The sequence below is a fragment of the Hemicordylus capensis genome, chromosome 5 (genome assembly GCF_027244095.1).
Source record: "Hemicordylus capensis ecotype Gifberg chromosome 5, rHemCap1.1.pri, whole genome shotgun sequence".
NCBI classification, from domain to species: Eukaryota; Metazoa; Chordata; class Lepidosauria; order Squamata; family Cordylidae; genus Hemicordylus; species Hemicordylus capensis.
The window spans coordinates 253573473-253595740 of record NC_069661.1 but is presented as its reverse complement, the minus strand read 5'-3'; the positions used below and the strand labels follow the sequence as shown (position 1 = coordinate 253595740).

The following is a 22268-nucleotide window of genomic DNA, read 5'->3' as shown; positions in this document are numbered from 1 at the left end:
CCCCCCACTTATTATGCATAGCTGACCTTTTGTGTGTGGCTTTTTAATGCGCTTACATTTCCTAGAGCTGTGAATTGTTGGAAATTCAAATTGCTTTGTGACTTTTTCTGCCTTTTTCCATGGTATTGAGTCCTCAAACTCTCTCATGTTTTAAGATGTAAAGAGAGACTGCAGTTTCATACTGAGAGGGACAGGTGAGCTCTGAAGTCCATGTGTTAAAAATCTATTAACTAGAAGCAGTCCTGATTTTCTCATGCCTGTCTTTGGTGAACGACTGTTACTCTTCTATCTATGGGGGACATTTTGGGGGTGAGTTTTAAAAAAACGTTATTGTGAGTTGTTACTATTCATCATGTTGAGGCTGCCACTCCCAGATCTAGGAACCTAGGAAGCTGCCTTCTACCGAGTCAAAGCGTTGGTCCATCTAGCCCAGTATTGTCTACCCAGACTGGCAGTGGCTTCTCCAAGGTGATAGAAAGGAGTCTCTCTCAGCCCTATCTTGGAGATGCTGCCAGGGAAGGAACTTGGAATTTTGGTGCTCTTGTCAGAGTGGCCACATCCCCACAGGGAATATCTTACAGTGCTCACACATGCAGTATTCCATTCAGATGCAAACCAGGATGAACCCTGCATCGCAAAGGGGACAATTCATGCTTGCTACCAGAAGACCAGCTCTTCTTAATGTGAAATCTCTGTGCATGAGGCCACTGCATCTCATCCCTAGATAAGTATGAACATGAACAGGAACAGAAATTTATTATTATTATTATTTTCACTTCTGTGCTCTCATCTCTTCCTTGGGTGCAGACATTTTTCATTTTGCTGCACCTTTGCCAGTTTTACCCATCTCATTATCAACCTAAGGCCTCTATTGGGGTTGACCAAGTTAGGCCCTGGCTAAGGGCCATGGCGGACCCTCAAGGCCCCAGGGCCAATGTGGGAGGTGCCAGGTGGAGACACCGGCACCATAACTCTCCCATGGATCACTGCCTTCTCTCACCTACCACCCCATCCACATATTGAAATTGCCCATTTCCAGATGGGAAGATGGGTGGGCCTTGCAATAGACTCATGGTGCCATGGCTGCTTTCCTCACTCTTCCTCTACAAAGAGAATTAGTTACTACTATTAATTGTATGCCACTTTTTATTGAACAGTTCTTAAAGTGGTTTACATAGGAAAAAATAACAACAAGATGATGGCTCCCTGTTCCCCAAATGGCTCAGAGTCTAAAAAATGCAGAGTACCTGCAATAATGTAGGGGATTCTGGGAGGAAGCCCCGTTCACCGTGAATGAGGAGTAGGAGCTGCCAGCAAGGAACTTGGCAGTGGTTGTAGGGAACACAACAGCTCCTTGTTTCCCCATCCTTCAAGGTGGAGAGGAGGAGGAGGAGGTGTTGTTTGGTGGACCTCCCCCTTTTCCAAGATGAAGGCAGGAGGGAACAGCCGGCTGCTGGCCTGGCTGGCCTGTCACCCCCACTACCTCTCCACTGCCATCAGGCCCCCATTCAGGTAAGCTGAGGTGGCCTGATGAGAGGTGGAGGGCCAAGGGGGTCCCACTGCAGGGCTTTGCTTCAGGGTCCCCAGCAGCCTGGCACTGTCCTTACATCAGCCTCAGATATTGGCATTCTCTAGTATGACCCTGTAGATGTAAACTGTTGGAGCATTTTGCCCTTTTTTATATGAGGCATGGTTTGTTTTGCACTTTGCTTGATGATGATAATAAACTTTGTTAGCTGCCTCATAACAAATTGGCCTCCCTAGAAGTGATCTAGGGAGGTCAAAACCGTGGGTATTTGTGTAAGTGTGGTGCATGTCCTATTACTCTGTTCGTATCTTCTTGTGTTTCACAAATTCATGGTTTTGTTTTGTTGATTTACATGCTTCCCAGGAGATGGAAATTAAGGTAAGCCATAAAATCAGGATTACAATAATGCAAGCAGAATGTACATCGTAGGTCACACAATCCTTGTGCGATAACGAGTCCCAAGTGACAGATGGCTGACTTGTCGAGGTGATGTGTGGGGCAAAGTCACAAAGAAATATTCTAATGCTGGGTCCCCCTTAATGCAGGAATCTGTCCATAGATGAACCCCACAATTTAAGTAAAAGGAAGCTATAGTTCTTAGCCACCCCAGGTGTAATAAAGCCAAAAGGTGAAATAATAAAGAAGTAAAGCACAGGCTTTGCATGTTTAAGGTTGCAGGTTTGATTCTCCACCATTTTCAGTTAAAGGATTTCAAGTGACAGCACTGGGAACAACCTTTGTCTGAGACCTGGTTGAGATGCTGCTAGTCAGAGAGACAGTGGTGTGCTAGGTAGACAATGGGATGACTGCCTAAAGCTGCTTCCTGTGTTAGGGAAGGACCCAAAGCTCCGAGGTAGAGCAAGTGCTTTGTATGGATTTGGTTTCTCTCTGTCTGTCTGCTTAGATTGTAAGCTTGCATAGCAGGGGCTTGTCACTGTTGATTTTCTGGACATACAGCGCCCCATTTCTTAGGCATTTAAGAAATACTAGCTGACCCCGCGCAGAACATCTGTGCGGTATTTGGAGCCGGCGTTTCCCGCCCGGGCTGGTCCCCCTGCCCCCGCCTGCGGTTCCTAGCTGGCTTTAAAGCCGTCCCGTCCCCTCCTGGGCCGTCTCCTCACCCCGCCAGCACCTCACCACCGCAGCTGGGCCCGCTGCCACTTTGCCACCACGGCCGCCACCTCCCCATCGCTTCTGGGCCTGCCGCTTCCCTCGTGCGGCTCCTTTCCAATTGGGCCCCAGTTTCTCCGTCCTTGCTCCTGTCTTTGCCAGGAACTCTAGCAGTGTGTCGCGAGAGTTCCGCCCCAAAGTCACGCATCCCCGCGGTGGGTGGCTAAGAGAAGTAATTTTATAGATCCTTTTCACTTCCAGTGAAAAGGATCTCAGAGAGCAGAGCTGGGAAAGATCTCTGCCAGAGAGCTGCTGCCCGTCAGAGTGGCTAGAGCCTGGTCTGACTCAGTCTATGACAGTTCCTCATTAGCAGCACAACAACTGAAATGAGATTTGTAGTGAAGAGAAGAGTCAAGACCAGACGTTGCAGGTTCAATTCTGTGAAAAGGTGTGTGTTTCAGGCCCAGTTGCTCTTCAACATGGTTAAGGAAACTAGTTAATTTGAGTGGGACTGCATCAGAGAGGTTGGAAAGAGGACCTTGTTTCACAAATTGTGAAAACATCTTGAGTTTTCACAAGGAGAGCTCCCACACACTTGAGCATGTTGGCCATCTTGAAAGATTTAGGAATGCTTTGTTAGATACACACTGCATTCCAAATAAATTTCTCAGCTTAACTTTGTGTGCAAGACAGATACAGCATAAAGTTCTTTGGCATGACTTTGGCGGTGTGTGTTAGCAGAGCAACCTCAAGGAGTAAGGTTTCATTTTCCTTAGCTTCCTATATGGTTTTGCCAGTGCGCTCTTAGTGGTGCATTTTGTCAGGATTGATGCCTGGCTGCAATGGGCCCGATGAAGGATGAGAACCTGCTCAGATAAGATCACTAATTGGCTGTGACATTCTGGCTATCATCAGCTTCAGTTGAAATTTCACTGGTATCTTGGAGGTAAAATGCCTTATATCCTTCTGCTGACGCTTTGATAAGTATTCCACTCTCAAGGACTGTTGTCTGTAAACCTTATTTCTCCTGTGGAGCCTTCCCTGGACAGGAAGGGAATAAAATAATAGCCTCTGATCAGCAGTTGGGGGAAATGCTTTGTGAGCATAAAGATTATTCAGAGATGAAAGTCTGATGTGTTAGCTAGAAATGCACAAAGTTGTATCTGTCTCTCAGATCCACATAGCATAAATGAATGCTTTCGAAAGTTCCCTAGTTACTGCTGGTCAGTTTCTTGGAGCTTGCTTGGCTATGAAAGGGTAATGATCCAGCCAAACACAATCTCCTGTACAGCTGCAAGCTGTGCAGAGACAAGCATGTCTATGGTCCAGTCCTGAATGGTTCTAGCTACCATGGCTTGCCTCAGTAACTGCTGAGAAATAATGGTGGCTTTGCAGGAGAGCTAGGAGTCTCTAACAGGGCATTCTCAGCACTGTATAAGGCACTCTAGGGATTTGAATCAGGGGCTTTGGCAGTAGGGGCCGATTGCCTTGTGCTCTGTGCCACTGTGGCAGATTACAAGCAGAGGGAATTGTTGGTTGAGTCTCGACAGCAACATAGGGCCACTACTCAAGGCTGACTCCAGGTCTCTGTGGACTACAGGTCAAGAATCCTTTGTCCGGACTCCCAAAGTCCAGAAAGCTCTGAAATCCGGACACCACGTCGAGAAAAAAAACCAAACCCCGCTTGTATTTTCCGCTTGGATTCTCGACCTGTAGCCTCAGCTCCTCTTCCCTTCCCACATGGACGGGCAGTTTGCTGGTGGCATTTAAGGGCACTTGCAGGCAGGCTAGGGGCTAGGGAGGCAAAGCAGCACCTGGGGCTCTGTCTGCAATGGCGCTCCAAACGGGGGAAGAGTCCTCCTTCGGGGCGGAGCCAAGCCAGTTTTGTGAATGTGATTGCACTGCCACTCACACGCTTCTCAAGCCGGTCTGCAAGAGGGGAAGCAGGGGAAGCAGGAAGGAGCTTGGCTGGAAGGTGGGAAGGAACTCCAGGGGCTGTTGGAGAAAACCCCCCAGTAACCTTCAATGCCCAAGATATCTCATTTATGAACATATTCTGAAATCTGGGAGAATCCGAAATCCGGAACACTTCTGGTCCCAAGCAGTCCGGACAAAAGATTCTCAACCTGTACCTCCTTTATGGTGTGGGTTGGATTAAAGTAATCAGGGGCAGGGAGAAGAGGCCCAGTTAGGCCCAGTACAGCTGTTGATCCCACCCGTCCCCCTCCCAGTCTGAGCAATGTGTTTCCCAGAGATAGACTGAGGTGTTCTGGACTGCATATCTTTACCAAACCATCTGCCTGCCGGCTAGTCCTCACAGCTCTTTCAGACTACATAGATGCTTTGGAGAGTAGCCATATCAGCGGTAAATCAGTTTGGAAATGTTTTATATATGTAGTGTAGTAGTTCATTGTTTTAGCTGAATATGTGTTGGAAGGAGGCATCAAATAATGACAGTTCAGAAGTTTGATTCGTTGTATATATTTGACCACACTCCGGTAAGAGCCTTGTAATGCTTATGTCCGGAATGCTGTTACAGAAGGATGCTGTCTTCCTTAGCTTTGCTCTGAAAATCTGTACTTTTCTTTACAATTCACATTACTGATATTTCATTAAGGAATTACTTTCAGTGCTGTTTGTTTGGCACTGCCTTACGGCTTTTCTCAGATCCGTTTGGATGAACTGTGGCACAGCTGTTGAGCAAACAGAGAAGTACAATGGCCAAGCACTTAACATTCTCAATGTGCTAATCATGATCTTATTAATATACTGTCTTGGCAAAACCATCCAGGCGGTGGCTCCTATCTCCTTGCAGGAGTTAACGGGCACAATTTATATCAGACTTTTGCTTTGCTGGTGTTTGCTTTTTCTTGATCCAGTTTTCTCTCTCTTTCTCTGTTTGTGTGTGATGCTTTTTTTAGGCCAAGCAGCTGGAAGAGAGAGACAGAGAGCTGAAGAAGCATGATGCATACTACAAAGAGCAGCTGGCTCGACTGGAAGAGAGGGTGAGAGTGGCTTATTCTCTTCTAATGAAGGGTTTGCTGTTAATTCCTGTTACCCACTTAGTTTTTTGGCTAAGTCGTAAATGCATGTGGTACAGGGGGAGGTGGAAGGAAGCCGAAGTCACAGAGCTGCTATGCTTTGGAAAGTGTTTGTGTTTCTCCGTTATGTTTAGGAGATGCTGGGGACTGAACCTAACCTTCTGCGTGCAAGACAAGTCCTCTGTCACCAAGCTGTGCCTCCTCCCCTAGTGTTAATTATGCTGATCAGTTGGCAATCGGATGTATATTGCCATAAAGCAGTAATCGGGTGTTAGTCACCATAAAATGGTGATTCCGTTTCGTTGGTAACTATTGCTAAATCTCCACTTTATGAATGCCTCTGGTCCTCCAAAGTGCCCAGGTTCAAGCCTAGGATCTGTGAAGTGGTAACGGAAGAGAATGCTTGTTCGGACTGTTTCCCCAGCACCTCTGAGCTGAGGCTGGGCCTTCGAGGAGGCATCAGCTTGGGCACCCTTCAGAACAGAAAGCCGGCAAGCCCTGGCCATGTTGGCAAAGCATGCTCATTAAATCTGAAACTGATTCAAGCACCCTGGTTGCTGTTAGGAGGCATTTGTGTTTATTGCATCACTAAGTGTCAGAGCTCCTCCATATAATTAATTGGCTCTTTTTATTAGCTTCTTTTCCCAATTAGCAGTTTCATATTCATGTTTCTCCATGCAGTAGCCACACCACTGCAGTCATTGATAATGAAGGGAGATGACAATAGAACAGATTAGTGTCAGCACACTGTCCTCCTTTTAGAGCAGAGTTGTTATACATATTCACTGCCAGATGATGCCTCTCACTTTGAAAATATTTCAGAGAATGGAGTGAAGATGCACCAACCTTTTTGGTGAGCCTTAATACAGGACAAAGTGACTGTGCACCAGTGACAGCTGGGATACTAAAACATAAACAATTCAGTTCTTGTGGGCAATAGCCATCCATAAATTTTGTTTATGTGCAAAAAAAACCCCCACCAAAAAACCCACCCCAAACCTCTTGATACTTGTGGGGGGTATGAGAAAAGAAAGAGATTCCTTAAACAGCTGTTCCTATTTGTAGGTCAGTGATGGAATACAGCTTGTGAGTTATTGCACACTCCACAGCAGCAAAGGAAGATGAAATAGCTGAACAAAGGAGTTTTTTTTTTAAAAAAACCAAACACACACCTCCCTATGCAGTATATCTGCTGCGGCCATAAACTTGTTTATTTAAGTGTTTCCCACCTTAGATTTCAAGAGAGAGATTCATTCATCAGTACTAAAGGGACACTTTCCTCTTCAGACCCAGATAAAATATGACCACATTCTCCTGATTCACGTTGATATTGAAACAGTCCTGTGAACTTTCAGAACTAAGCACAGTAGCTGAGGATGCAATGATATCTGTCTGTCTGTCTTGCAATGTAGAATGAAAACCTACTAGCTGATGACATCAAGGCCTGGTTCTAATTTGTGTTAGGGGCCCATAGTGGGCTAATTGCCATTCTTGTAAGGCAAATGACAAATTACTGGGAAAATTGACTGAAGTAGTGAAGTCTCTCAGAATGGAAACCCTCACTATACCTTCAGCAGGATGCTCCTAGATACTCCATCATTATTTCATTTCCAAAGTGCAGATGTTAAAAATAGAAGAAAACCAGCACACAGTCATTATTCCCTGCCCTGTCAGTCTGGCATGTTTCAGAACTGTGCACATGAGGTTGATAGAAACCAAACATGCCATCTGTGTTTTAGATGCCCATGCCTGAGCTGAGCTGTAATCCGAACCAGCATCATGCACTGGGCTTACGCTGGGATAACCTGGGTTTCAGTCAGTCTTACAATTTACCATCTGCCTGGTCACCAGCACTGATAGTCGCACTCCCTGACTATAATTGGCAGACTTGACAATGCTTGAGTAGAAAAATGGAGGGGGGGGTGGCGGCGGGAGTAGTGTACAAAGCCAACCACCATTTAATAAGCCTTCTGGTGTCTGAACCATAAATGTAATGCATCAAGAACTACAACATACAGTGAACATAACATAAGAACAGCCCTGCTGGATCAGGCCCAAGAAGGCCCATCTAGCCCAGCATCCTGTTTCACACAGTGGCCCACCAGATGCCTCTGGGGAGCCCAAAGGAAGAGTTGAGGACATGCCCTCTCTCCTGCTGTTGCTCCCCTGCAACTGATATTTAGCGGAATATTCCTTCCATGGCTGGAGGTGGCCTGTAGCTATCAGACTAGTAGCCATTGATAGGCTTGTCCTCTATGAATTTGTCTAAGCCCTGCTTAAAACCATCCAGACTAGTGGCTATCACCACATCCCATGGCAAAGAATTCCATAGATTAATTATGCACTGTGTGAAAAAGGAGCCTCCTTTTTGTCAGTCCTAAAATTCCCAGCTTTCAGTTTCATGGGATGACCCCTGGTTCAAGAGTTGGGAGAGAAGGAGAAAGATTTATTTCTTCCCACTTTCTCTACTCTATGCATAATTTTATACACCTCTATCATGTCTCTCTGTAGTCACCTCTTTTCCAAAGTAAAAAGCCTCAGATGCTGTAGCCTAGCCTCATAAGGAAAACACTCCAGGCCCCTGATTATCTTGGTTGTCCTCTTCTGCACCTTTTCCAGTTCTAAAATGTCCTTCCTGAGATACTGTGACCAGAACTGTACGCAGTACTCCAGATGTGGCCGCACCATAAATTTGTATAAGGGCATTATAATATTAACATTTTTATTTTCAGTCCCTCTCCTGATGATTCCTAGCATGGAATTGGCCTTTTTCACAGCTGCCACTCATTGAGATGGCACTTTCAGGGAGCTGTCCACCATGTCTCCAAGATCTGGGCATTCACCAACAGCTCAGGCCCCATCAGTTTATGTGTGAAATTGGGGTTTTTTTGCCCCAATATGCATCAGTTCACACTTGCTCACATTGAACCGCATTTGCCATTTTGTCACCCACTCACCCAGTTTGGAGAGATCCTTTTGGAGCTCCTCACAATCTGTTTTGGATTTCACTACTCTAAATAGTTTAGTGTCATATGCAAATTTGGCCACTTTGCTGCTTACCCCAACTTCTAGATAATTTATGAACAAGTTAAAGAGCTCTGGTCCCAGTACAGATCCCTGGGGGACCCCACTTAATTCCCTCAGTTGTGAAAACTGCCCATTTATTCCTACCCCCTCTCTCTTCTCCTTTAACCAGTTACTAATCCACACATGAACCTGTCCCCTATCTCATGACTGCTACGTTTTCTCAAGAGCCTTTGGTGGGGAACTTTGTCAAAAGCTTTTTGGAAGTGCAAGTTCACTATGTCAACCAGATCACCTTTATCCACATGCCTGTTGCCACTGAGAGTGTCAAGAACTCCAAAAGGTTAGTTGCCCTTTCAGAAGCCATGCTGGTTCTCCTTCAGCAAGGCCTGTTCTATATATTTAACAATTTTGTCCTTATGCTTTCCATCAATTTACCAGGCACAGAAGTTAAGTTATGCGGCCTGTAGTTTCCCAGATCCCCCTGGATCCCTTATGAAAATCGGTGTTACATTATCTACTTTCCAGTCCTCTGGTATAGAGCCTGATAGTAGGAACAAGTTACATAGTTTTTGCTAGGAGATCAGCAATTTCACATTTGAGTTCCTTCAAAATTCTTGGGTGGATCTCATCTGGTCCTGATGATTTGTTAATTTTTAGGTTTTCAAGACAGTTTAGAACATCCTCTCTAGTCACCTCAAATTGGCCCAGTTCTTTAGCCTGCAAAACTGAGAAGCTCAGTTTTGGAGCGAGTATATGGTCAGTATCCTCCGCCATGAAGACAGATGTAAAGAACTCATTCAGCTTCTCTCCAATCTCCTTATCCTCCTTAATAATCCCTTTCACTCCCTCATCATCAACTGCCTCCTTGGCAGGTGTACTGCTTCTGATATATTTAATTTTGTTTGTTTTCTTGCGACATGCTCCTCAAACTCTCTCTTTGCATCCCTTATTGTCTCCATGCATTTCCTTTGCCAGAGTTTATGTCCCTTTCTGTTCATTTGGGCAGGACTTTCATTTTCTGAAGGAAGTCTTTTTCCTTATATAGCTTCCCTGACTCTACTTGTTAGTCAGGCATCCTCCTGAACTTGGTGGTACCTTTCCTCCTTCTTGGTATGCATTCCCACTGAGTTTCTAGTATCATGGTTTTAAATATGTTCCATGCTTTCTGGAGTGATTTAACCCTCCTGACTTTCCCTTTCAACTTCCTTATTACAAGTCCCCTCATTTTTGAGAGGTTTCCTCTTCTGAAGTCCAACACAGATGTGTTGGACTTCTTTGACAGTGCTCCATTTGCATATAAGCTGAATTGGATCACACTATGGTCACTATTGGTCACACTGTGGTTCTACAATTCTGACATCTCACACCAAGTCCTGGGCACCACTCAGGGTTAAGTCCAAGGTCATCTTCTCTCCGGTTGGTTCCATGACCAATGGTTCTATGGCACAGTCATTCAGTGTATCTAGAAATTTTACCTCTTGATATTTATTTATTTATTAAATTTATATACCGCCCTTCCAAAAATGGCTCAGGGCAGTCAACCCCCCATTTGGCGGTCAACCCCCCAAGATCAACCCCCCATTTCCTGACTATGAATTTACCCAGTCTATGTGTGGGTAATTGAAACCACTTATTACTGCGCTGTCTCTCTTTGACACCTCCCTGATTTCCTTCTGCAACTCCCAGTCACTGTCCGGAGGGCGATAGCACATCCCCAGTAGCACACTTTCTTTCAGGCCTTGTTTTGTCACCTGCAGGGTTTCTGTGGAGGACTCTGGTCTTCCTAGGTTTTCTAGCTTGTTAGATTCTATCTCTTCCTTAACATACAGTGCTACAAGGAGCCAGCATGGTGTAGTGGCTAGAGTGCTGGACTAGGACCGGGGAGACTCGAGTTCAAATCCCCATTCAGCCATGAAACTAGTTGGGTGACTCTGGGCCAGTCACTTCTCTCTCAGCCTAAACTGCTTCACAGGGTTGTTGTAAAAGAGAAACTCAAGTATGTAGAACACCACTCTGGGCTCCTTGGAGGAAGAGCGGGATATAAATGTAAATAATAATAATAATAATACTCCACCTCCACGGTGCCTCTCCCTGTCCATTCTATAGAGCTTATATCCAGGGATAACAGTGTCCCATTGGTACTCACTGTTCCACCATGTTTCTGTTATGCCCACTATATTTATTTCTGTGTTAGCAACAAAGCACTCCAGCTCGCCCATCTTGGCTCGGAGGCTTCAGGCATTGACGTATAAGCACCTATAAGCTGAATCTCTTACCTGGTGCATGCTATCATTCTTTGGGTGCTTTGATTACTTTGACCAGCTAGCACAGCCTTTTGTCTGCTTTTTGTGTGGTTCTATTCTGTCCCCTTCTTTTTAAAAAATCCGAATCTTTTACACCCTCGCACCTTAAGAGGTGGCATTTCCCGAACTAGATACTGCCTTTTGGCTATTCCCCAGATGTCATTTGGTTTTGCAGGTGTCATTTGTTCCACTGGTTCTCGCCGTTCCACCAAGTTTCCGTTATGCCCACTGTGTCTATGTTTTCATTAGCAACCAAATCTTTATTGTTACGGTCATTCGACCAACAAAACACAAAGTACAAAAGCTTTACATAAAAGCGAGCTTTACATAAAAACGAACTTGGTCAAATAAAATAATAAACTGTTGAAACATAAAACAGAACCATAACACTAAAGTTCATCCATTACATAAAACAGAGGGCTCCATGCATTGTAATAATCTAAAATTTAATTCAATCCAACCCCATATCTCGCTTCTATGTTTTCATTAGCAACAAAGCATTCCAGCTCACCTATTTTGGTTCGGAGCCTTCTGGCATTGGTTATATAAATACCTCTATGTCACGTCCCTTGCCTGGCGCATGTGCTACCTCCCTTACTGTCATTTGACCTTTTTGATCAGCTGTCATATATTTCCGTCTGCTCTGGTTCTACTCTGTCCCATTCTGATTTATCTGAAATGTTGGCACGCCCGCACCTCAGGGGATTTTGCTTTCCGAACAAGATACAACCCAGTTCCTGTTGGCAACCCCCCAGGCGTCATTTTAAAAGCTGCTCTGATACTGCTTTAATTTTAAGCACGAGCAGCCTGGTTCCATCTTGGTTGAAGTGGGCCCATCCCTTTTGTATAGGCTTTGTTTGCCCCAAAATGTATCGCTGTGCCTAACAAATCTAAACCCTTCCTCTTGGCACCACTGTCTCGTCCACACGTTGAGACCCCTCAACCCTGCCTATCTCACTGGCCCTGTCCGTGGAACAGGTAGCACTTCAGAGAACACTACCCTGGGGGTCCTACACTTCAGTATGCTACCTAGCAGCCTAAATTGGGCTTCTAGGAGCTCCTGACTGCATTTCCTAACATCGTTGGTGCTGACCATGATAGCTGACTCCTCCCCAGCACTGCCTAACAGCCTATCTAGATGCAGTGTTAGCATCTACAACCTTTGCACCAGGGAGGCAAGTCACTGTGTGATTTACACGAGGTTACAAATACATCTCTTTATGCCCCTGATGAACAAATCACCCTCTATTAGGAGGTCCCCAACTCCCGAAAGAGTTTCCTCTGTGAAAAGATATGGGTGCATCACCCGAGGAAAGGCTCCCTTGTATGGGAGCATTTCTCTCTTCCTCAGACTGACCTCCTTCCCCGAGATCTTCATTCTCCCTGACAGCGGAGGAGCCTCTATCACGTCCCTGAGGGTTTCACCCACATACTTCTCTGCCTCCTTGAGCTTCTTGGCTTTGAGGGAACAAACTTGTTCCCTGAGGGCCAGGAACTCTTTGCACTGAGTGCACACCCACAACTTCTGCCCCTCAGGCAGACATTCATATGTGCAACACTCTGTGCAATACACTGGGAAACACCCCATCCCCTGCTAGCCTTCTACCTTCATCACTGGTTTTATTGTCTATTTAGAATATATACAACTTGTTTACATGAAAGCTAGGTCTTAGCTGCAGTTGTCAGCTAAGTAAGGGTTTTAAGCTGTCTTTCAGGAAAATTACAAAAATGGGGTAGCCCTCACCTTCTCGTGCTGGCTGTCTCCTTTGTAATAAGCGGGGACCACTTCTGTGCCTCCATGCCAAATTCCTGCAAAACTCCTTTGATATCTGTTTGCAAACTTGTATTAGCAAAGTTCCCCTGGTCTGAGTCTTGTTTTCAAGAGCTAATTTCAAATTGAGGCACTTCAGGAAAAGCTCCTTTTGATCATAAGCAGGGGTTCCTTTGGTTCCCAGATGTTGTTTGGTCAATACTCTCATCATCCTCAGCCACAATAGCCGAAGGAATTCTTTCCCAGCCAAAAGATGTGTATATTCCCTAAACAGTTGTTATTTTCCCCTCCCTGTCTTAGTTTTGAAACAGAAGAGTACCTCTTCTGTCCAGATTGGCGGACTGATTCAGGAGTGGAATGTGGACAGACTGAGTCCACATTGAGTTTTAGAAACCATGCAGAACCAGTACTCCAGTTCACACTTAGCAGAATTCTGGATGCTGCCATTAGGTATATTTTGAGGCTCAGGAGACCCACTTGTTTACTCATCTGTGATGAGTGCAAAATGATGCCTGACAAGTGAAAACAATCTGGATGAGAACCATCTGGCGAGTAAAATTTATGGCTGGCTGGTAAACTGTGCCAACAATTTTTGACCCTTGATGCTGGATTTGGCCTTTGGTATAAAAGACACAATGCTCTCCATTGATAGGTCAATGTTGTGTGGACTGATTATATTTGTCTATATTTGAGTTCCAGGTCTTGAGAATGTAGACATGAATTATTAAAATAGTCTGTCCATTTTTGTTCTTTTTTTCCTCCATGACTTATTTTTCCAGGTAGGATTTTCAGCTTGTAGGATTGGTGCTTAATTTGTGGCGTCAGTTTACTGCATAGACTGTCAAGGAGTATTAATCTTCAAGTAAGATGAGCACATAGACTGTAAAGCTGTGAGCTGATGGCACACACTATACCAGGTATTAACCAGTATTATCCATTCTGCTTGCTGCAGTAAATAGGATTTTGCTATTATGATGTGTCAGGGTTTTCACAGCAATCAAATTTACTAGACACTAAACTGCTCTCCTCTCTGCTGAGCGGCTTTAGTCTGGATTTTTGTGTTCACGTTAATCCTGTTGGTAGAAAATCCTCATCCCAATTGTGTAGAGAAATTATAATTTAATGATCTCTTCACGTTCCCTCCCCCTCTGCTTATTCAAGGCTCGGAAAGGAATGCAGTGATAGCTCCAGCCCTCTGAAAAAGGAGATAATGCTCATTCAGCTTACATGCCAAATGGTGTGTGTGTGTGTGTGTGTGTGTGTGTGTGCTTTCTGTTAACAAAACTATAACAATACTAGCCATGAGGGCTTGAGATTTTCCTGCCCTTGGTCCAATGTTAATCTTTTCAGAGCTTCAACAGATGATTTATCCAGTAATTTGATAGTTTCTTTGAATTCTGGCTTGCTAATGTTGGCTGTGGCTGCACAAATACTTCTGACCTATAAAGCCCTAAATATTTCGGCTGAATTATAGCAAAGGGACCATGTTATCCTCTTAAGTTTCATAATAATTTCGGAGAGAGGAGTGGGGAGCACGAGAGAGCATATTCTTCAGAATTTAAGCCTCATGTTCATACCACAGAGATGCACAGGGAGAAGTTTTTGGTTACTTGCCTGGCAACCCCAGCAATCCTAAGAGACTGTCTTCAGTTCTACCTTGAAGACTGACAAGGAATGATTTTTTAATTACACCATCTCTGACTTTTGCTAGCCACAGATAGGGAGGGAGTAGTTAGAATAATGAATGCACTGTTACCTGCACAGTGGGGATGTGCACAAAATGGATTTTGCGCTTCGTTTCACACTCGAACTGAAAAGCAAAATGCTCAAAATGTTTCATCAAAACAGTGGTCAAGCCAGCTGTTTTGTTGAAATAAACACAAAACATTTCGAGCATTCTGAGCGCCATTTTGGAAGTCTGTTTTTCCTGGGCGAGCCAACCCCAATCGGTAGACCATCTCTCCCTGGAAGAACAGACCTCCAAAGTGGTGCTCGGAACATTCCGACCCGAAATGGGTTCATTTTTGTTTTGAGCTTGAAACAGGCCCTTCGTTTGAAGGGTGTTTTGTTTTGAACCCTGAACACTTGAAACAGCCTCTTTCGAGCTTGCATCGTTTTGCACATCCGTACTACACAGTGCTCTTGGGATGAGATGAACTATTTATCCAGTTAAGTAAATAAATTGTAGAAAAGCTTTCCATCCATTATGATAGTAATGAGCCTTCTTTTAGGCTGACTTTGAGAAGATGGGGTTTGCTGCTAGAGGTCTGGGATTTCGTTATAGCCTTTTAGCTGTTGATCTTAGTTTACACTACAGTAGGATTTTGTAGTTGTCCTAGTGCATAGTTATCCCAAGCCTTCAGGATGGGGTAAGCTTTACATTTAAGCAATGAGCAGAGATCTCGTGGCTTTTAAAATCAGAATACTGTGCCTCTTTCTCCCCCCCCCCCGACTCCCCACCCCAGTAGTTACTTCCATAAAAAGGAGGGGGAAATCCGCAAACATCCAGTGGTGATGTGAACAAACTGATGTTCCTAGGTGAGCCTTCTTATAGGCTCTTGGCTATATGGCTGTTTCTCTCTGGCAGATCTGGCTAGCATGTGGGATGCAGTATTTCTGGTAATAAGGCAAATCAGTTCAAACCTTTTAAATCCCATGGCTTCAAGCATATGTTTTTTGGATTCAACAAACTTCCCTTGATGGAGCAAGATTGTCACTGGGCCAGAAAGGAGTTGTGTAGTTGAGAAAAGATTCTGCTTTTTAAGTGGCTGTCTACAAGGATCCTGCAGCTGGAAAGGCAAGTGTGTCCTCTTCGTGCATGTCTCTACTGCATTCTTTTGGATTTAAGTGGCATCATCAGTGCGATGTCCTGGAACAGGTAGCTGGATTTTTTTCCATTCGGAATGCTGTTAGATGAAAACAGGACCCTCATATATGGTCCCTTTTGTGGTACCGAAGTGGCTATTTACCTCCTGGGAACCATACAAGACTTATTGAAATAATGTTTAGGAACAGGAAAAGTCCAATCCCTTTCTTATCTGCTGCGTCCAAAAGTCATTATTATAGAACTCGGGGCAAGTTACCTGGAGCCACTTTGCAAATGGATTGCAGGCTGGAGGGCAGCTAGTAAGTGGTGTATTCTCTTGTCGCATTCATGAATGTTGTTTGCATTAATGCAGTGGATGCTTGGCCCTTGGTAGAGGCCAGTTCTGTTTTACCAGTTACGTTGTCTGGACTGCTTTGTTGGTTATTTGCCTTTTGAATTGCTGAATCCAAATTCTTGAACTTCTAAAACTAAAAACCATGAGATGTTGCGCGACATGATCAGAAAACAGTTTACAAACATTTATGCGAGGAATCATACTTCGTGGAGTGAGCTTAAAGCCATCTACATTTGCGCTTCCTTTAATTTTCCCCAGTTACAGTGTGTGTCACAAGCATAGAACTAGAAGATAGCTGATTGTTTTTATAGGTTATTTGCTTGAGCAAGTGAACAGCCCCATTCACTCCAAGAAAAGACCCCACTCATGTGAATTAGCCATTTAAGCTCAGAAAGACTGTTCCCTTCACCCCAGCCATGTGCATGTACGTGCACGCTCTCTCTCTCTCTCTCTTTCTCGCTTGCGCTCTCTCTCTCTCTCTCTGTGCACATGGCAGTTCATAATATGCAGGGTGACGGGTAATAGGTTACCTAGGAAGCCAACTTATACCACTGGCCCAGCCAGCTCAGTATTGATCCCTGAGCAGTCACTGTTCAGTGAACAGCCAGAGTCACTGGCAAGCAGCTCTCCAGAGTTTCAAATATTTCCTAGCCCTACTTGGAGATGCTAGGGATTGAATCTAGGACTTTCTGCATGTAAAGCAGGTGGGGTCCTTCCCCACAGAATATAGAATGATGCAAGGGAGACAACAGAGGGCCAGTGGAAGTAGTGATAAACAAGGGAAGAATATACAACAATATCACTTATGTATAGTTATTTATTTATTTGATTTCTATACTGCCCTTCCAAAAATGGCTCAAGGCAGTTTACACAGAGAAATAAGAAACAAACAAGATGGAACCCTGTCCCCAAAGGGCTCACAATCTAAAAAGAAACATCAGATAGACACCAGCAACAGTCGCAGGATGTACTGTGCTGGGGGTGGATAGGGCCAGTTACTCTCCCAATGCTAAATAAAGAGAATCACCACGTTAAAAGGTGCCTCTTTGCCAAGTTAGCAGGGGAATACTTGGGCTTATTTAAAGTAAGTAGCACAAATCCAGCCTTTTGCTTCTCATTTCTTGTTGCCACGTTGACTGCAAGTGTTCTGAGCCTTTCAGTCCGACAGACATTCTTGAAGCTTTCAAGCTTACTTCCGCAACCAGGCGACGGTGAAATTTAACTTCCACCCCCCACCCACCCGTTTTTATTTTTTATTTTATTTATTAAAACATTTTTATACCACCCAAAACGTACGTCTCTGGGCAGTTTACAACAGAATAAAAACAAAGTAAAACATTCGTTAAGACAAAAATATGTGTGTGGGGGGGACACACACACACATTACAAAAATTTAAAAATTTAAAAATAATATAAAATAATACTTTAAAACAGCATTAAAAGCATTAAAACAACATTAATTAAAATAATGTTTTTATGTTTGAAGTTGTGTTGATCTCAAGATGGTTATAAACCCACTGAGCCTGTTAGATCCACCCTTGCCCTCTGGGGCAGCAGATAAGGTCTTTGCCCTCTTCTGAGTGACAGCCCTTCAGGTACTGAAGAGCACCAGCATGTCTTCCCCAGTCGAAACATACCCAGTTCTTTCAGCCTTTCCAGCCCTGATCTGTTGGTTGATTCAAAGAACACACGTAGAAGGAAATCCTTTATATATCTATATATCTATATCTGTCCACTTATATCCTGCTCGGCCTCCAAGGAACCCATAGCGGCATGCATGATTGTTTATCCTCGCAACAGGCCTGTGAGGTAGGTTAGGCTGAGAGATAATTGACGGGGCCCAGAGTCACCAGGGAGTTTTTCATGGCTGAATGGGGATTTGAACTCGGGTCTCCTCGATCCTAGTCCAGCACTCTAACCACAGCACCACTCTGGCTCTGTTCTAGCCAGAAGAGTTTGCACAGTGACCATATGTGGGTATAGTATGTAGGTTCTCATGTTTATGAAAACAGCTGATGATCTTTGGGTTTAGTTTCACTTTTCTCACACACTTTTGCAGTGTGAGGAGTAAAACAACCATTCCAGGAGCAGCACATACCTTTCACATGGAACCCCATGGCACTGTAAAGTAAAGTGTGCCGTTGACTCCTGGTGCCCACAGAGCCCTGTGGTTGTCTTTGGTAGAATACAGGAGTGGTTTACCATTGCCATCGCCCATGCAGTATGAGAGGATGCCTTTCAGCATCTTCCTATATCGCTGCTGCCCGATATAGTACCAGCAGGGATTCGAACCTGCAACCTTCTGCTTGTTAGTCAAGCATTTCCCTGCTGTGCCACTTTAGAATGTACTAGCACTCTAAAGCCAGAGCTCTGCATCTCCACTACCCTGGTTGTGCACCATCGTTCTCTTCAATGTTGATTACCTACTTCGAATTCTGCCCTCCATCTTTGTGCTTTCGTGTGCATGTGCATGTACACACCTAGTTAAAACGTAGCTTGTATTTGGCAAGTGTTAATATTTCCTCAGTTGGAACTGGAGATTGCTCTCCCCCCACCCCCATCTGCAGTTGTCTATGTCTACGGAGGGGAAACATGCTCTCTCCTGCATTTAGTCCTGTGTCTAGCTTGACTTAATCTATGCCAAAGTGGTGGCCAATATTGTGAGGGAAATCTGTGCCAATTTCAACCATTCAGTGAGGGTCTACCCAGTTGTCAGACTGTTCTAATCAAGAGCCTGTCTTGGACTGTGCATGTGTATCAGATTTCAGCTGCTGGCTGGTATGGAACACTTGGTTGATTCCCTTGTCAGTGAGGCTCAGGCTTTTTTATATATGATGACACAGACTAATCCTTACATGCATTTAATAATTACAAAGATATGTTTCTCAACTGCGGCTAGAAGTTAACAGAGCCTCTGTGTTTGGTGACACTTTTCTTTGTTAAAAATACTTTATGCTCATCATTTATTACTGTCCCTGTGATCAATAGCAATGCTGAAGAGTCACTTAATAACATTAAAGCAAACCCCCAAGCTGTTTTCCACATTGCGTAATAAGCATTAATCTTTCATTTCTTGCAAGAAAAGATTTTTTTAGGATAGACACATCATACATTATAGTTAAATGTGGCCATTAAACTTTTGGTTTGACTCTCTTTGGTTTTGTAATTTGTTTTGAGCATTATAACATCCTTGGGAATATGAGAGACTTTTCCCTTGACATCGGTTGTAAGAATTTTCCATTTCCAGTTTGTAATGTAAAACAAATACATGTATGACTTTCACAAAAGCAAAGCATGGGATGTGCCCATCTTGCATTTTTTGCTTGCTCTTAACTACGAGCGTGAATTCTACCCTGCAAGGCGGTGAGGTTAGCAGGGGCAGGAATACCATTGGCTAGAGCCAGAAATTATTCCTGGAAAATCACTTTGAGCTCTGTGGCATAGATCAGTGCAGAAGCAGAAAAGACGCAAGTTACCAGGGCAAAGGGACATTAAGATTAGTGAAAAATACATAGGAAAGTGAGAGGAGCAGCATTTACTTGCTATCTACCATGGACAGCTCCTTGCAGTTCCTTTTGCAATCGCTTCTCCATGCTTCTGCCAACTATCCTTTGCTTGTTTCTTATGGCAAGATTATGCATGTCTTATGCCTCCTGCTCACCATTGTTGAAATGGGCAGTTTTAGAGTGCTTTCTGTGTGGGAGGGATGTCACTGTTGGAAGAACAAGGTGGATTTTCCAATGTCTGACATACTTGGGTATTTGGAGCAGTTCACTTTTATGAATGGGAATTAATACCTGTCGTTAAATGCAGGTGGATCAATTCTCCTTGTGCTGTTCTAAGTTAACTGCATCAGCATTTATTGTAACGGTGGCATTTTTCTTTCCTTTCATCCCCTGCACATTTTTTCTCTTGCTCGACACTGATTGAATTGAGGAAGCTTGTAGCTACTTACTGCTTATGGGCATAGTCCTTCAAACTTGTGCTGAGGAAGCCCCACTGAAATGAAGAAAACTAGGTTATTAATTGTGAAGAAGCCACCGTTCCCAGTCCTGTGATTGTTTTGTTGTGTTTCTGGCATGCATGCGCGCGCGCGTGTGTGTGTATTTATATTTATATTTTCATTCATTGAATTTTTATGCCACCCTTCCAAAAAGTCTCAAGTCGGTACCTGTTCTTGACAGAGACTAACCAAACACCTGGTAGTATTCTTTTAAAATGATTTTGTAATATTTTATTTTATTTTTTATTTTATTTATTTGTTAGATTTCTATACTGCCCTTCCAAGAATGGCTCAGGGCGGTTTACACAGAGAATAATAAATAAATAAGATGGATCCCTGTCCCCAAAGGGCTCACAATCTAGAAAGAAACATAAGATATACAGCAGCAACAGTCACTGGAGCTACTGTGCTGGGGTCCAGTTACTCTCCCACTGCTAAATGAAGAGAATCACCACATTAAAAGGTGCCTCTTTGCCAAGTTAGCAGGGACTTGTAAACATTTATGGAGTTTAAGTGGCTAAAGACTCTGAACTAGGAAATAAACGTCCCCCCTGAAGGCTTTAGTTAAAATTTACAAGTTTTCCTGAGCTGCTGAGATGTAATGACTGGTTTGGGAAAGGTGATGTTTATCTTCAGTCCAGCCGCCACATTGAGAAGCTACGTGGGTTTGAGCATTAGCTCTCAGGAGTATTGCAGTCTTTTTACTGCCCTGACCCATTTTAACCACCCTGAGCCATTTTGGAAGGGCGGTATATAAACCAATCAATCAAATAACCAACTAACAGGTTAAAAACTAGTTGTCTATGAACTGCTCCACTCCAGCCATTTGTTGAGCTGCTGTGATGTCATGGGATATTAGAAACATAGGAGGCTGTCCCATACCAAGTCAGACCATGGGTCCATCTAGCTAAGTATTGTCTACCCAGACTGGCAGTGGCTTCTCCAAGGTTGCAGGCAGGAATCTCTCTCAGGCCTATCTTGGAGATGCTGCCAGGGAGGGAACTTGGAACCTAGATGCTCTTCCCAGAGCAACTCCATCCCCTGAGGGGAATATTTGACAGTGCTCACACTTCTAGTCTCCCATTCATATGCAACCAGGGCCGACCCTGCTTAGCTAAAGAGACAAGTCGTGCTTTCTACCACGAGATCAGCTCTCCTCCATGTTAATGACCAGCTCCTCTTCCATGTTAATGACTCATCTGACTGTTGAAAAGGAAGGGTTAGTTCTGGAATTTTGGAAATCACTGCCACTGCTATGGGGGGAAGAGGAAAGCACTCCCCCACCCCAGGCAAAAATCTCACATAGGGGCTCAGGAGAGGAAGGGATTATGCTTTTTTGGGAAGTGAGGGGCAGTGTTTTCTGAAAGAGAGAATCCCAGATGTTGTTGACTACAGCTGCCAGAATCCCTAGCTGCAGTAGGCTTTGGCTGAGGATGCTGGGAGCTGAAGTCAAGAGCACCTGGGATTTTCTGTTGGAGGGAACTCTGGTGAGGGGTGGGAAGCCAGGTTGAGGGCTTTAAAGGGCTTAGAAGGGCCATGGAGGCGAGGCGTGGCAGAGCAGCTCTATTTCACAGAGGGATTCAAAATAGTCAGCTGTGTTTTTGAAGGCTGGTCTGTAGCTAATGACTGTTGCATGATGATTTTGTACAGTTGAGGCGGAGCAAGTGGGAGTGGGAGCTCCTAAAATATTTGTGGCCTCAGGAAGTTGTGCACGAGTCTTCTACGGAAAGGGAATTGGCCCAGCCTTTGTGGAAAATAAATGCTCTGTTTCTGAGTTTTGCTGAACATGTGTGGTTTTCGTGAAGTGAGCTCCCAGCCTCTCTGCAAAGCAGTGGCCTTCAGTCCTTTTCATTTGTCAGTGCAAGGATATTATGCAAGGAGTGTTATCTCTCTGCAATTTTCCAACTCTCTTTAGTCAATAGCCTTGTAAACTGAAAGCTCAAACATCCTTCTCATCCGCATATAGACACTCATTTTCTCTGCTGTCACCCTGAGTGATATTTTAATTTTTCTGCCCCTTAGAAAACTTCAGTCTCTTATCCAGTAGATAAATGAGTCAGCCCCCAGGAAATGCTGCCGCCAGAGTGTTTCCGTTTGCCAGTGCAATAAATGCAGGAGCTAATAAATGTCCTCTCCCATCAGGAGGAGGCGTATAATGAGTAAATGATGGGAAAAGGAATTCGGGAAACAAATGATCAATCCAATCTAAGACGACAAACCATTTCTTAATAACTTGGTCCTCAGCGGAGTAGAGGTCTCTTTGCTAGCCATAGGGAACTGCTGAGGCAAAGCCTGAGAGAGGGCCATGTAACTCTGGCAACTGA

General features: G+C 44.3%; 1 protein-coding gene across 2 annotated transcripts in view; it reads left to right on the top strand.

Moving 5' to 3' along the window:
- The window catches only part of CHCHD3 (coiled-coil-helix-coiled-coil-helix domain containing 3), a 275812-nt gene that overhangs the window by 168021 nt on the left and 85523 nt on the right, over nt 1-22268 (top strand). Inside the window, exons 5-6 of one of the 2 annotated variants that reach the window (XM_053258021.1) lie at nt 1892-1906; nt 5560-5643. In XM_053258021.1, coding sequence (XP_053113996.1) covers nt 1892-1906; nt 5560-5643 — 99 coding nt within the window. The remainder of the gene's footprint in view (nt 1-1891; nt 1907-5559; nt 5644-22268) is intronic. The other variant, XM_053258022.1, reaches the window with a different exon arrangement.